Source organism: Brassica napus, chromosome C2, assembly GCF_020379485.1.
Source record: "Brassica napus cultivar Da-Ae chromosome C2, Da-Ae, whole genome shotgun sequence".
NCBI lineage: Eukaryota > Viridiplantae > Streptophyta > Magnoliopsida > Brassicales > Brassicaceae > Brassica > Brassica napus.
The window spans coordinates 29,730,037-29,744,685 of NC_063445.1; the positions used below are offsets into that span (position 1 = coordinate 29,730,037).

Below are 14,649 nucleotides of genomic sequence, written 5' to 3' on the forward strand. Positions count from 1 at the left end.
ACTCAAAACGCAAAATTCACAACTACAATAATTCTATCAAATATTAAGATGAAACAAGAATTCTGTTCACCACAACTCCGCGCAATGCCCCTAGTATAAATATCTAAGGACATTAAATTAAATTTATTTAATTGATTGGCTGTTGCATGTTGCTTGCTGCTCGTTGCTTGTTTCTTGTTTCTTCTGTCTTTTTATTTAAGCATATCAGAGTGTTTAGGCAGCCCAAGGCCCACATCCCAGGGCCCAGAGTTATTTATATTCTATAATAAAAACTTGTTTATCTTGTAATCTGGAAGGTACAGCCGATTCAGCACTACCTTTCACTAAAAATGGCTACGCTATCAAAGCTAGAGATGGCCACGACCTTCCTCGCTTTCACCTCTCCTCGTTCCGCCACCGCCCTGAACTACCGCTTCTCTTCTGCCGCCGTCCCGATTTTCTCTAGGCGCATAGCTAAGCCCGTTTCCGTCAGGGCGAAACCGTCGTTACTCTATCCCCCGGTGGTTAATTCCAACCGACTTCGAAAATTCTCCTCCGTTTCGGCCTCAGCTTCCGCGTCGGCGCCACCGCAAACAGACGATTCCGATGTTACAACAACTAAGATTCCGCCAGACAACCGAATTCCAGCTACTATAATCACGGGGTTTCTGGGCTCCGGCAAGGTTTTCATCTCTTATTTACAATCCGGATTATAGTTTTGGTTTAATCCGGTTAATTAAGTAGTTGTGATTTTGTTTTGGTTTAGTCAACTGTGTACTGACTTTAATCCGGATTTTTGTTTGTTAACTTTTTTCACAGACGACATTACTGAACCATATACTGACTAGAGATCATGGGAAGCGCATAGCCGTGATCGAGAATGAGGTATGTATTGTTGATGATACATACTCTGATTAGTTGAATGTGGCGGATTCTAAGCTGATTCATGTTTCATGTGAATGTCTCTCAGTTTGGTGAAGTTGACATTGACGGGTCACTTGTTGCTTCCAAATCTGTGGGAGCGGAGGATATAGTGATGCTCAACAATGGCTGCCTATGCTGCACTGTCCGGGGTGATCTTGTGAGGATGATTTCTGAGTTGGTTAACAAGAAGAAAGGGAAGTTCGACCATATCGTGATAGAGACAACAGGTAGGGAACATTTTGTTATCTTAAAGAATCTGGGGATTGAGAGTTATGTATAATTGATTGATTCTTCTTCCAGGGCTGGCAAACCCGGCTCCGATTATCCAAACCTTTTATGCGGAGGATGAGATTTTCAATGATGTCAAACTGGACGGCGTTGTTACTCTTGTTGATGCTAAGCATGCTCGTTTGCATCTTGATGAGGTCAAACCCAAAGGTGTTGTCAACGAGGCTGTTGAACAGATAGCCTATGCTGACCGTATCATAGTTAATAAGGTAACTAAAACCTTACTACTCTTCCAAGAGGATGTGAAAGTTCCTACCTATCTTTATGTAGTTCATTTTTCACAAATTGCATTGGCACGTGGTAAGTGATTGATAGATGTTTTACCCTAACGTATGTGGAAGTTATTGATTGTCCATAATGCCTTGTTCTTACTTGGCTTATCTGCTCTTGTTCTGAAAAGTGATTGTGCTTTGTTGCAGACTGATCTTGTCGGAGAGTCAGAGTTAGGTTCAGTGGTGCAACGCATAAAGGTCGATTCTTCCTCTTTCTTCTCATTGATGTTACGTGTTCTGCCATGGTAACGTATTTGATGTGGTTATCTGCAGACAATAAACAGCATGGCTCAGATGACGATGACAAATTACGGAAACGTTGACTTGGATTATGTTCTTGGAATTGGAGGTTTTGATCTAGAGAGGTCTGCTTCTTTCTTGTTCCATTTATGTTAGTGGTGTCTCGTAGCTTTATGCATTTATTAAGGTGTTTGTTTGTTACGTAAATCCTGCGTTTATCAGAATCGAAAGCTCTGTGACCACCGAAGATGATAAGAAAGGTCATAATGAGTGTCACGACGAACATCACCATGATCACGACCATCATCATCATGATCACCATCACCACAATGAGCATGGTAAGTTTGGTACCAGAAAAGGCATGATAGCTTATTGATGTGTATGCTTCAGCTTTATTAATGTGAGCTATTGCTTCTGGTCTTTATCATCACAACCTAATGTCTGAACTGCAGAGCATAATCATTCTCATGATCATGATCATACCCATGATCCCGGTGTTTCTTCAGTCAGTATAGTTTGCGAAGGGAGCTTAGACCTTGACAAGGTAATAAACAGAGAAGCACACACTGAAGTACTAGCATTTTTAGCAATTGATTGTTAACCTTTTATGTAACAATCCATCAGGCAAACATGTGGCTAGGAACGTTACTGATGGAACGAAGTGAGGATATCTACAGGATGAAAGGTCTGCTCTCGGTCCACACCATGGAAGAGAGATTCGTGTTTCAAGGAGTCCATGACATCTTTCAAGGATCCCCAGACCGGTTATGGGGAAAAGACGAGGCTAGAGTCAACAAGATGGTCTTCATTGGCAAGAATTTGAACCGGGAGGAGCTAGAGAAGGGTTTTAAAGCTTGCTTGATTTGAATTCTCTAAGCATTACAATTCAAACCCATCCCTATTTCTGCCAGATGTATCCTTTTTTTTTTTGTGCAACCTGTCAGATGTATCCTATTGTCCTAAAAGTACATCATCTATTTCACTTAGTTCTGCTTTTGTAACACTGATTTATCTATTATAAAATGTGAGAACTTTTGTTTTTGTCAACTATAAAATGTGAGAATTATTATAATACGATCCTATCATTGACAATTTTATTTATTTTATAGTTCTGTTCTACTAAAATTTATTCCACTAACTCTACTAATCACAACCATTATAAACCTTTTGATGGCTCTATAATATCGTGAGAAATAAAAATAACTGATGGAAATGAAAATAGGCCCATTAAAGGGCTAATAGGCATTGAAATAAGCCCATTAATGGCTCAATAGGCATGCTCAAAAGCTCAAACAAGCAAAAACAAGACACCATAGAAAGTAGAAATCATTTGCGCGATTCGAGAGATCTGCTCTGCTTGATTAGATTTCGATTCGCTAGGGTTGTGGAATTCGAATCATGGAAGACGATGACGACTACGTGGAGTACGTTCCAGTGGCGAAGCGTAGAGCGATGGAAGAGCAGAAGATCCTTCAACGGAAGGGAAAGGTGTTGGAGCTGGAGGAAGAAGCCGAGAAGGAGAAGCTCGCCGAATCCAAACCCAGCTTGCTAGTTCAAGCAACTCAGCTCAAGAAAGACGTACCCGAAGTCAGTGCTACGGAACAAATCATTCTACAAGAGAAGGAGATGATGGAGCATCTCTCCGATAAGAAGACGCTGATGTCTGTTCGCGAGTTAGCCAAAGGTATCACTTACACAGAGCCTCTGTTAACAGGCTGGAAACCTCCTTTGCACGTTAGGAAGATGTCTAGAAAGCAGATGGATTTGATTAGGAAGCAATGGCATATCATAGTTAGTGGTGAAGAGATTCCTCCTCCGATCAAGAACTTCAAGGATATGAAGTTTCCCAGAGCTGTTTTGGATACGCTCAAGGAGAAAGGGATAGTGCAGCCGACTCCTATTCAAGTTCAGGGCCTTCCTGTGATTTTGTCAGGGAGGGATATGATTGGGATTGCGTTCACTGGTTCCGGAAAGACGTTGGTTTTCGTGCTTCCTATGATCATGATTGCTCTCCAGGAGGAGGAGATGATGCCTATTGGTCCTGGAGAAGGTCCCATTGGGCTCATTGTTTGCCCTTCTAGAGAGCTTGCTAGGCAGACTTATGAAGTGGTTGAACAGTTTGTGGCTCCTTTGGTTCAGGCTGGATACCCGCCTTTGAGGTCTTTGCTATGCATTGGAGGTGTGGATATGAGGTCCCAGTTGGATGTTGTCAAGAGAGGTGTTCATATTGTTGTTGCAACCCCTGGGAGGTTGAAGGATTTGCTCGCCAAGAAAAAGATGAGCTTGGATTCCTGCAGGTATTATTACCGTTTGGAACTGCGTTATTCCATCTTGTTTTCTCATTTTTTGAGTTATGCGCTAGGCTAGGTTCGAGGGGGTATCTGTTTACTGTGCCTGTTTCGTCGTTCCTGGTAGATTGATAGGATTGTCTAGGTTCTGTCCACTGTATGATTAGGTATGGTTTCATTCTCTGAACAAACTTCTGAATGCATCTTTCTTCTCTTTGGAGTCTCAAGGCTGTCTTATGTGTCTTCAAATCTAGGTAGTGTTAGTTGGACATGTTGATGATGATGTTTCTTTTTTTTTCTGAGATAGGTACCTGACGTTGGATGAGGCAGATAGGTTGGTTGATTTGGGTTTCGAAGATGACATTAGGGAAGTCTTTGACCACTTTAAGTCACAGCGTCAAACACTCCTCTTTTCTGCCACGATGCCCACCAAAATTCAAATATTTGCCAGAAGTGCTCTTGTGAAGCCTGTGACAGTCAACGTGGGAAGAGCCGGAGCTGCGAATCTGGACGTCATCCAGGAGGTTGAGTACGTCAAACAAGAAGCAAAGATTGTGTACCTCCTCGAGTGCCTGCAGAAAACCTCTCCACCGGTTCTTATATTCTGTGAGAACAAAGCTGATGTTGATGATATCCACGAGTACTTGTTACTGAAAGGCGTGGAAGCTGTGGCTATACATGGAGGAAAAGATCAGGAGGATAGAGAGTACGCCATCTCTTCGTTCAAAGCTGGGAAGAAAGACGTCTTGGTGGCTACTGACATTGCTTCAAAAGGGTTAGATTTCCCTGATATACAACACGTGATAAACTACGATATGCCTGCGGAGATTGAGAACTATGTGCATAGGATAGGAAGAACAGGTCGGTGTGGGAAAACTGGGATAGCTACTACGTTTATAAACAAGAACCAAAGCGAAACCACGCTGCTTGATCTGAAACACTTGTTGCAAGAAGCTAAACAGAGGATTCCGCCTGTCCTTGCTGAGCTGAAGGATCCAATGGAAGAAGCAGAGACCATTGCTAATGCAAGTGGTGTCAAGGGTTGTGCTTACTGTGGCGGTCTCGGACATCGTATTCGAGACTGTCCAAAACTGGAGCACCAGAAGAGTGTGGCGATATCTAATTCTAGAAAAGACTACTTTGGCTCTGGTGGATACAGGGGAGAGATATAATCTTTGTTTCAAGAATCCCTTTCGCAAGTTCCTCTGATGTTGAGATTTATTGGCTCGATCTTGTCCTACTTTTGACTTCTCATCTGGATAGGTTATTCACCGTCTAAGAGGAAACACAAGTCTAGTGATACTGGCAAATGTATGAGTCTGTAATTTCAAGTTTTGTATGCTTTAAAATTTCTGTATTCTGTGATAAACAAAACTGTCGACGGAAACAAGAAGTGTAGGGAGTATAAGCTTTCTGTTACGTATTCAAATTGATGTTTTAAAACATACTTCAATGAGTTTTAAGTTGAAAGAAGATATATTAAACAAGTGTGTAACTGAAAAGATGACACATTAAAATGTAAAAGGTGGCAAATCTTATAATATTACACCCTGTACTATTACAAACTTACAATAGATGCTATTCCCTCGGTTCTTTAATGATATATTTTTTGTGTTTTCTATGAAAAAAATGTAAACTTCAAGAAAATTAATTGATTTTATTGAATTACTATTAGTTAAAAGTTATTGAAAACTAAAAATTACAAAAACCGATACATTTATTATGACTGTTTAATGTGTTTTTTTAATATGTGTGAAAATACTAAAAAAATCTATATTTATGGAACGGATGGAGTATTTCCACTACAAGAAAACGTAGCAGTAACAACGGCGGTTTACGACGAAATTATTTCCTCGTAACTTTACATGGGCTTTACAACGCAATTACGACGAGACATTATTTCGTCGTAAACTCCATGGTAATTTACGACGAAAGGATTTCGTCGTAAAGTCAATGTAAGTTTACGACGAAAGTACGTGGAATGCGAAATAGTTGTAAACGTTACATCGACATTACAACGAATCATGTTACCGTTATATAAAGGTGAAAACGTGCATTCAATGTGCTTTAACTTACCTAAATTCGTTGTAAAGTCGTTGTAAATGTTCCATGTAAAATCCATGTAAAACTTTTCTTGTAAAATCATTGTTATATTTCTCTATATATATATGTCATTTCCCACAACTCTCTTCTTCACAACACACAACTCTCTTCCTCTCGAACCTGATGGCGTTTAGACTATGTTCCTCATTCAGCCACCAATTACTATTTCGAAGATGACGATAAGGAACATGAGTCATTCGTCTGTCTGCCAATTCAGTGGAGCGACAAGGAGAAGTGGACGGAAGTGCAGTTGGTTTATACTTGAAAGGAACCTCCAACCATCGTCAAAGGTTCCTCTCAAGTACAAACCAGCTGCACTTCCGTCCACTTTCTCCTTGTCATTCCACTGAATTGGCAGACAGACGAACGACACAGGTTCCTTATCGTCGTCTTAGAAATAGTAACTGGTGGCTTAACAACGCAATTACGACGAAACCAACGAAACCAAATTTCGTCGTAAACGCCATGTAATATTACGACGCAAGTACGTCGAAAAGTAAACTTTACATCGACATTACAACGAATCATGTTACCGTTATATTTAGGTGAAAACGTGTATTCAATGTGCTTTAACTTACCTAATTTCGTCGTAAATTCGTTGTAAATAATATGTTAAAACCATGTAAAATCCATGTAAAATATTCCTTGTAAAATCGTTGTTATTTTTCAACTACCCAACTCGAAAATTTCTATATATATATGTCATTTCCCACAACTCTCTTCCTCACAACACACAAACGGGAGAAAAAAATCTGAAAAAAAATCAGAAAAAAAAAGATTTGAAAAAAAAATCTAAGAAAAAATGGCCGGTGGCGGTAGTATTTACGAGTTACGGAGTTGGATGTATTTGCACAAAGATTCCGACGGGAGGGTGACAAACGCATTTCTGAGCGGGCTAGAGACATTCATGCACCAGGCGGGCTGTACACCGATCACACAGGAAAGCGGTAAGATGTTCTGCCCCTGTCGGAAATGCAAGAATTCAAAATTTGCACGTAGTGAAACTGTATGGAAGCATTTAGTAAACAGAGGATTTACACCACAGTACTACATTTGGTATCAACATGGAGAGGGTTATGGGGGAAATGAAGCTAGTAGTAGTAATAATAATTTTGAGGATGGTCATCATAGTGAAGAACCGAATCATTTGCATAATGAATATAATTATCATCAAGATCATGAGCAGATGGTAGATCATGATAGGGTTCAAGATATGATTAGTGATGCATTTTTAGAAACAACTACAACAATAGCTGATGGAACTGGAAATGTAGAAGAACCTAATTTGGATGCAAAAAGGTTTTATGAAATGCTAGATGCTGCAAATCAACCAATCTACACTGGTTGTAGAGAAGGTCTCTCTAAATTGTCTCTAGCAGCTAGGATGATGAATATTAAAACGGATCATAATTTACCTGAGAATTGCATGGATGCATGGGCGGAGTTGTTTAAAGAGTATTTGCCAGAAGACAACGTGTCTGCTGAATCTTATTATGAGATTCAGAAATTGGTTTATAGTCTTGGGTTGCCTTCGGAGATGATTGATGTTTGCATCGACAACTGCATGATCTACTGGAAAGAAGATGACAAGTTAGAAGAGTGTCGATTCTGCAAAAAACCACGATTCAAACCGCAAGGCCGTGGGAGGAATAGGGTACCGTACCAAAGGATGTGGTACCTACCAATTACAGACAGATTGAAAAGATTATATCAATCTGAGAGGACTGCTGCATCGATGAGGTGGCATGCGGAACATGTCCAGAGAGATGGTGAGGTTGCACATCCATCAGACGCAAGAGCGTGGAAACATTTCAACAAGGTACACGCAGATTTTGCTACAAATATTCGGAATGTCTATCTTGGGTTATGCACCGATGGATTTTCTCCATTTGGAATGTCTGGTAGACAATATTCTTTGTGGCCAGTCATTCTTACGCCGTACAATTTACCGCCGGATATGTGCATGGAACAAGAATTTCTATTTTTGACCATATTAATCCCTGGGCCGAAGCATCCAAAACGGTCTCTTGATGTTTTTCTTCAACCGTTGATAGAAGAGCTAAAGCAATTGTGGTCAGAAGGGGTGTGGACGTACGATTGTTCCTTGAAAAACAATTTTACGATGCGAGCAGTTCTGCTGTGGACGATAAGTGATTTCCCTGCTTATGGGATGTTGTCTGGCTGGACAACACATGGAAGATTATCTTGTCCATATTGTCTTGGATCGACGGATGCTTTTCAACTGAAGAATGGTAGGAAGAGTTGTTGGTTTGACTGTCATCGTCGCTTTCTTCCACTTGCCCATCCGTACAGAAGAAATAAGACATTGTTTCGGCACAAAAAAATTGTCAGAGACGGTCCTCCTCCATATCTCACCGGCCAGCAGATCGAAGCAGACATTGATTATTACGGAGCTCAGGAAACAGTTAAAGTTGGAGGAAATTGGCATGTTCCTGGAAATATGCCTGATGGATATGGTGTGTCTCACAATTGGCATAAGAAGAGTATATTTTGGGAGCTACCCTATTGGAAGGATCTTCTCTTACGCCACAATCTGGATGTCATGCATATTGAGAAGAACTTTTTTGAGAACATCATGAATACATTACTTAACGTCCCTGGGAAGACAAAAGATAACAAAAAGTCAAGGATGGACTTACCTGATATTTGCTCAAGAAGTGAGTTACATATCAAGAGCAATGGAAACGTTCCTGTTCCCATCTTCCGGTTGTCATCAGAAGCCAAAACAACCTTGTTTGACTGGGTTGCATCAGAAGTTAAGTTTCCTGATGGTTATGTTTCAAATCTGTCAAAATGTGTTGAACGAGGTCAAAAGTTCTCCGGAATGAAGAGTCATGATTGTCATGTGTTTATGCAACGACTTCTTCCATTTGCTTTTGCCGAGCTCCTTCCAGCAAATGTCCATGAAGCACTTGCAGGTAATTATAAAACGTTAATATATATACATATGTTATGAAATGTTATTAATTTGATTACTTTTGCAATATACAGCCATCGGCGCTTTTTTCAGAGATCTCAGCACACGTACGTTCAAGGAAGAAGTCATCGAACAACTTCATCATAACATTCCGATCATATTGTGCAACCTGGAGAAGATATTTCCTCCTTCATTTTTTGACGTCATGGAGCATCTAGTTGTCCACCTACCATATGAAGCATTGCTTCGTGGACCTGTTCACAACGGATGGATGTATCCGTATGAGCGACAGATGAAACATTTGAAGGGGAAAGCAAGAAATCTTGCAAAGGTGGAAGGTTCAATAGTTGCGGGAAGTTTGACAGCCGAAACATCTAACTTCACATCATACTACTTTGCTCCAACTGTTCGTACGAGGAAAAGAGTTCCTAGAAGATATGATGATGGTGGAGTACCGACATCATATCCAATTGATGGTGTTCCTGACATTTTCTGCGAAATTGCAAGGTTTGGTGGTAAAACGAAAGAAGTATGGTGGTCATGTGAAGAGGATAAACATAGTGCCCACACTTATATTCTGCTCAACTGCGAGGATGCAATGACCCGTTACTTTGAAAGGTAAATATTTTTGTGAATGTTAATTATATGAATTGCAGTTAATTATGTATGACTTGATTATTTGTTTAATTTGCAGCATGTTTGTATCTCAAGTTGAAGAAGCAATACCAGGAATATCTGCAACTGATGTGGAGACACGTAAAGATAAGCACTTTGTCAAGTGGTTAAAATCACAGGTACGTAATATATCTCATACATTGATTAATTAAGTAAGTGTTTTGATACTTCAATATTAATTAAGAATAACTGCTTTTTGCAGGTTGATTACGACGATCCTTATTATCCCGTATGGTTTCACGAATTGGTTCAAGGTCCAGTTGCAAAGGTCACCACATCACCTATGTATTTCACACGAGGATTTACCTTTCACACATACGAGTATGGGAGACATCGGGCAACGAGTAACTACGGAATATGTGTGAAAGGTGAAACGGACTTTTACGGGATCTTGCAGGAGATTATTGAAGTGGAATTTCCGGGGTTATTGAAGCTAAAATGCGTCCTCTTCAAATGTGAATGGTTCGATCCTGTTGTGAACCGAGGGATTCGGTATAACAAATTTGGTGTTGTGGATGTCAATTTTGGGAGAAGATACAACAAATTTGAGCCTTTCATTTTAGCTTCACAAGCCGAGCAAGTAAGCTTCCTTCCTTATCCTCGGCTTCGAACTTCCGGGATAAACTGGTTAGCTGCTATCAAAATTACACCTCGTGGACGCATTGTCGCTGGAGAAGAACCGCCCTTGCAAGAAGAAGACGCTATCAATGAAGTTGAGGTACCAGAACAACCAACTGATGAAATCCTTTTGATCGACCCGCAAAACTTTCAATATGAAGATATTCCCGAAGATGCGACAGATGAAGCACGTGAAGACGAGTTCGAGAGAAGCGACGATGATGATTGTAATGATAGTGATGAGAACGAAAACGATTTAGAGTGATGTAATATTGATGAGAACGAAAACGATTTAGAGTGATGTAATATATGTCTCTGATGTTGTATTTCTCTATTGTAACGTATGTTTAAAGAAATATTGTTTTTTTACCATCCTAATGTATGTGTAACAAATGTTGTTTTATATAATATGTATTTGTGTTAATTTTAAAAAAATTATTTGGAGTTTTAGGGTTTTAGAGTTTAAGTTGGAGAAAGAGCACAAAGTAGTAGAGAAGAAGAGATATGATGTTAGATGATATGTGACTTTGGGGTTTAGGGATTTCATTCTCGGTGTTTAGGGTTAAGCGTTGTAAAATCGTCGTAAACCGATTTTTCGACGTAATTTCGTCGTAAATGGAAAAACGCGGGCCTGGTAACTTCGTCGTAAACGTGGGCCTTGTAAATTCGTCGTAAACCAATGTTTCGACGTAATTTCGTCGTAAATCGAAAAACACGGGCCTGGTAACTTCGTCGTAAATTAAAAAACACGGGCCTGGTAACTTCGTCGTAATGTTACGAGGAAGTTACGAGGAAACCGTTTTTATATATATGGGAGAAGTCTTTCAGACGAGCACTGCTCGTATCTTCCTCCCTAACTCCTCTCCCCCTCTAAGGTAACTTTCTCTCTCTATCTTTTTTTTTTTTATAGTTTAGGTTGTTAGTTTAGGTGATTAGTTTAGGGAATTAGTTTAGGTGATTAGTTAACGGAATTAGTTTAGATGATTAGTTTAGAAAATTATTTTAAACAATTCGTTTAGGATATATATTAATTTAATTTTTTTAAATTTTCTAGATGGCTCCTAGACCGAGACCAGCAGCTCCTGCACCTACGTATGCGGATTTGTTTGGCGATGGATCTTCCTCTAGCGGTCCATCGTCTTCTTCCGGGACAGTTCCAGACTCTCACACATCTCGGAGAGTTCCTTCGACCCCTCCTCCTCTTCCATCTCAGATGCCTCCCCCACGAGCTCCACCTGTCGCCCCGGATCAGCCTGCCCCACCGGCTGCAGTTCATCCCGATTTGCGGGTGCCAGCTCATGCACCATTCGCAAGATACACCGTCGAGGATTTGCTTGCCCAGCCCGGACGAGAGGGTTTACACGTTCTGGACCCCGATAGACCCCCGGGTACTTATTGGTAAGTACATAAAATTATTAATTTTAAATTTAAAATCTTTGATCAATTTTTTTAACAAATTTGTTATATTTGCAGGTTTGGGGCTAACAACCGTGTTAGCCGGAGCGTTTCAGAGACGATGAAGGGATATTATGACGGCCCTTATCCCAACTGGACCATGACTCCCGATCACGTCAAGACGACGTGGTTTAAATGTTTTGCGGTAATTATATTTACATATTATTAATATTTATATTGTTAATTAAATAATTATTATTTTTTTTTTCTAATCTTTTAAAATGTTTGTTTTTTCAGCAAAGGTGGAACTGGTCCGTAGGAATCACCGAGAGGGTGAAGAGCGAATTTATTGCAAAGGCAAAAACTCGTCTTTGCAACACCGTCTCCGATTGGAAGGACAAGTGGGAGATTTACGGCTATGAGGGGAAGCCGAGCGGGGTCACAAAGGAAGCATGGGATGGCCTCATCACCTATTGGAACGAACCCAGCTCCATCCGCAAAGCCAACTCCTGCTCCGCTTCCCGAAGAACGAGGGATAAAGATGGCCATTTGCCCATGGTTCATAGATCCGGCCAAAAACCCCATGCCGGAATTCGTCTCGAAGCTGTAAGTTTTATTTAAATTTATAATTTTCATTATTTTAAACTTGTATTTATTAATTATATTTAATTTATTTATTATTGTTGTTTATTAGTTGGAGAAGACGGGAGTTTTGCCATCTCTCTCGGACTTATTCAAGATGACTCACGCCTCACCAGATGGGGTTTTTGTGGATCCTGCATCCGAGAAACTCTTCAACGCTGTGGCGTCTCGGGTTGAAGAGCAAGAGACGCAACTTACCCAACAGTCTGCAGATGGATTACCCGTCAAGTTGTCAACCGTAGAGGTCGACCGGATCTTCGAGGAGGTAAAATTTAATAATTTTAATTTTTTTTCTTTATTTTATTATTAACTCTAAATACGGTTTTATATATACATATAGGTGGCTCCTAGAAAGAAGGGAAGGACGGTTGGAATAGGTTCCGTTAACGAAGTTGCAAGGGCGACTTCGTCATACTATTCGAGACGGGACCAGGACAACGACCGGATGCAGGCTCGCATGGATACCCAGCAGCAGCGTTTGGACTCTCTCGAGGGTTTGCTGGATGTGATGGCGGTGGGAAATCCAACTTTGCAGAGAGCTTTGGCGGAGAGACGAGCAGCTCTCGGGATGAGCCAGCCGGATCCCGAAGCAGGAACGTCTACAGACCCGAACCCCTCAGCCAACTACTTCGATGACCATGATGTTGGCCTTTAGTTTCCTTTTTTAATTTCTTTTGTTTTGTATAAAAAATTTAAATTCTATTTAATTAGTGAATTTATAGTTTTTTTAAAAAAATTATTTGGTTTCATATTTAATTTTATTTCAAATATTTTAAATTTTAAAATTATTGTTTTATAAAATTTATATAATTATTATAATTAATTAATATTTTAAATATGGAGATGTAAATTCGTTGTAAAATTCCACGTTAAGTCCTCGTAACGTTTACGAGGAATTTACATGAAGTCGTTGTAAAGTCCTCGTAAATTTTACATCGACTTTACGTGGAAGCCTTACGTGGCTTTTACAACAAACTATTACGAGGTATTTACATCGTCATTTACGAGGGCATTACGACGAATAGTTTCCTTCTGCTTTACGAGGAATTGACTTCCTCGTAAACGTAACTAGGACTTTACGACGAAACCTCCGTTACGACGAGCGTTTAACAACGAAACGCGTATCGATGTTAATTCGTCGTAAAGCCCCTATTACGACGAATTTACAACGAATACCGCCCTCGTAAAAAATATGTTTTCTTGTAGTGTTCTGTATATATCTATAGAAAAAATCATTTACATGGCAATTTGGCAAATATGTGAAAGAATTAAAGATATATGTCCATATAGAAAATTTAAACAGGTAAAACGTGAAAAAATATTAAAAATCATTTTGAAATTTATAGCGAAAGAAAAAACCATAATGTGATCGCAATTAATCCACCAATCATGGCAACAACTAAAACTTTGACTTTTTATTTTTGAGCAACACTAAAACTTTGACTATATAAACACTCCATAATGTGATCGCAAATAAGACTTTGACTAATAAATATTTTTGAACAGAAATGTTGACTGAAATTTACTTGAGTTTACTGTTGAACTTTGACTAAAATTTTTAATTGAAAGAATGTATTCCTCTCGTTCTCGTGACTATAAATAGAGACCATTGCATCATAAGTAATTCATTCAAAGACATAAACATAAAAAAAATAAGAAGAAGAAGAAGAAAATACCTTTTCAAAAAAAGAAGAAGAAAATACACAAGAAAAATGGGGAAAATAATGGGCATGGTGTGGATAATGATGATACTAGCCGTAATGGTCATAGAAGGTGAAACAAAATCGGAAATAGAATGCAGTAAGATCTGTCGTGACCATTGCCAGCGCTCATCACCAGCGTCAGAATGTGCAGCTTGTCGTACAAAATGTTACAAGTCCCCACCAGTTACAACGAGAGTCAGGAACAGTCGCATGGTTCCGGAAGTACACATACAACAATAGATCTTACTTGTTTTTAGTTAAATATATGTAACGATACACATGGTGATATATATGTATGGATGTTGAGTAGTCCAAACCTTTCAATACTTATATGTAACGGTTTAATAAGATGAGATTATTCAATGTTCTATCTTCTGTGTTCTTTTTCTTTTTGTTATTTTGTCAAAAATCAACATGTTCATCCTCTACCAATTCAAGCTTAAAGATCACATGAAGTTGGTTGTTGTGGAAACTAATAAGAAAGAAAAAAGAATCTTAAAGATTCTACGAGTTCATTTAGATTGAAAACACCGAAATTATTTATTTGATAGTGCGCTATGCTGTTATTGATAAACAAGCTCAAT

General features: G+C 39.4%; 2 protein-coding genes across 2 annotated transcripts; both read left to right on the top strand.

Moving 5' to 3' along the window:
* Positions 1–277: 277 nt before the first annotated feature.
* Positions 278–2,750, top strand: LOC125581654 (P-loop guanosine triphosphatase YjiA-like). Its single transcript, XM_048747474.1, has 9 exons — positions 278–662; positions 799–864; positions 950–1,130; positions 1,204–1,400; positions 1,611–1,661; positions 1,737–1,828; positions 1,926–2,041; positions 2,156–2,247; positions 2,328–2,750. Exons 1-9 carry the CDS (start codon positions 330–332, stop codon positions 2,568–2,570), a joined length of 1,371 nt encoding a protein of 456 aa, XP_048603431.1. The 5' UTR covers positions 278–329; the 3' UTR covers positions 2,571–2,750.
* A 234-nt stretch (positions 2,751–2,984) lies between these two features.
* LOC106398423 (DEAD-box ATP-dependent RNA helicase 35) lies at positions 2,985–5,438 on the top strand. The gene is made up of 2 exons (XM_013838980.3): positions 2,985–4,000; positions 4,299–5,438. The coding sequence occupies exons 1-2, from the start codon at positions 3,102–3,104 to the stop codon at positions 5,161–5,163; spliced, it is 1,764 nt and encodes a 587-aa protein (XP_013694434.2). The 5' UTR covers positions 2,985–3,101; the 3' UTR covers positions 5,164–5,438.
* Positions 5,439–14,649: the final 9,211 nt, after the last annotated feature.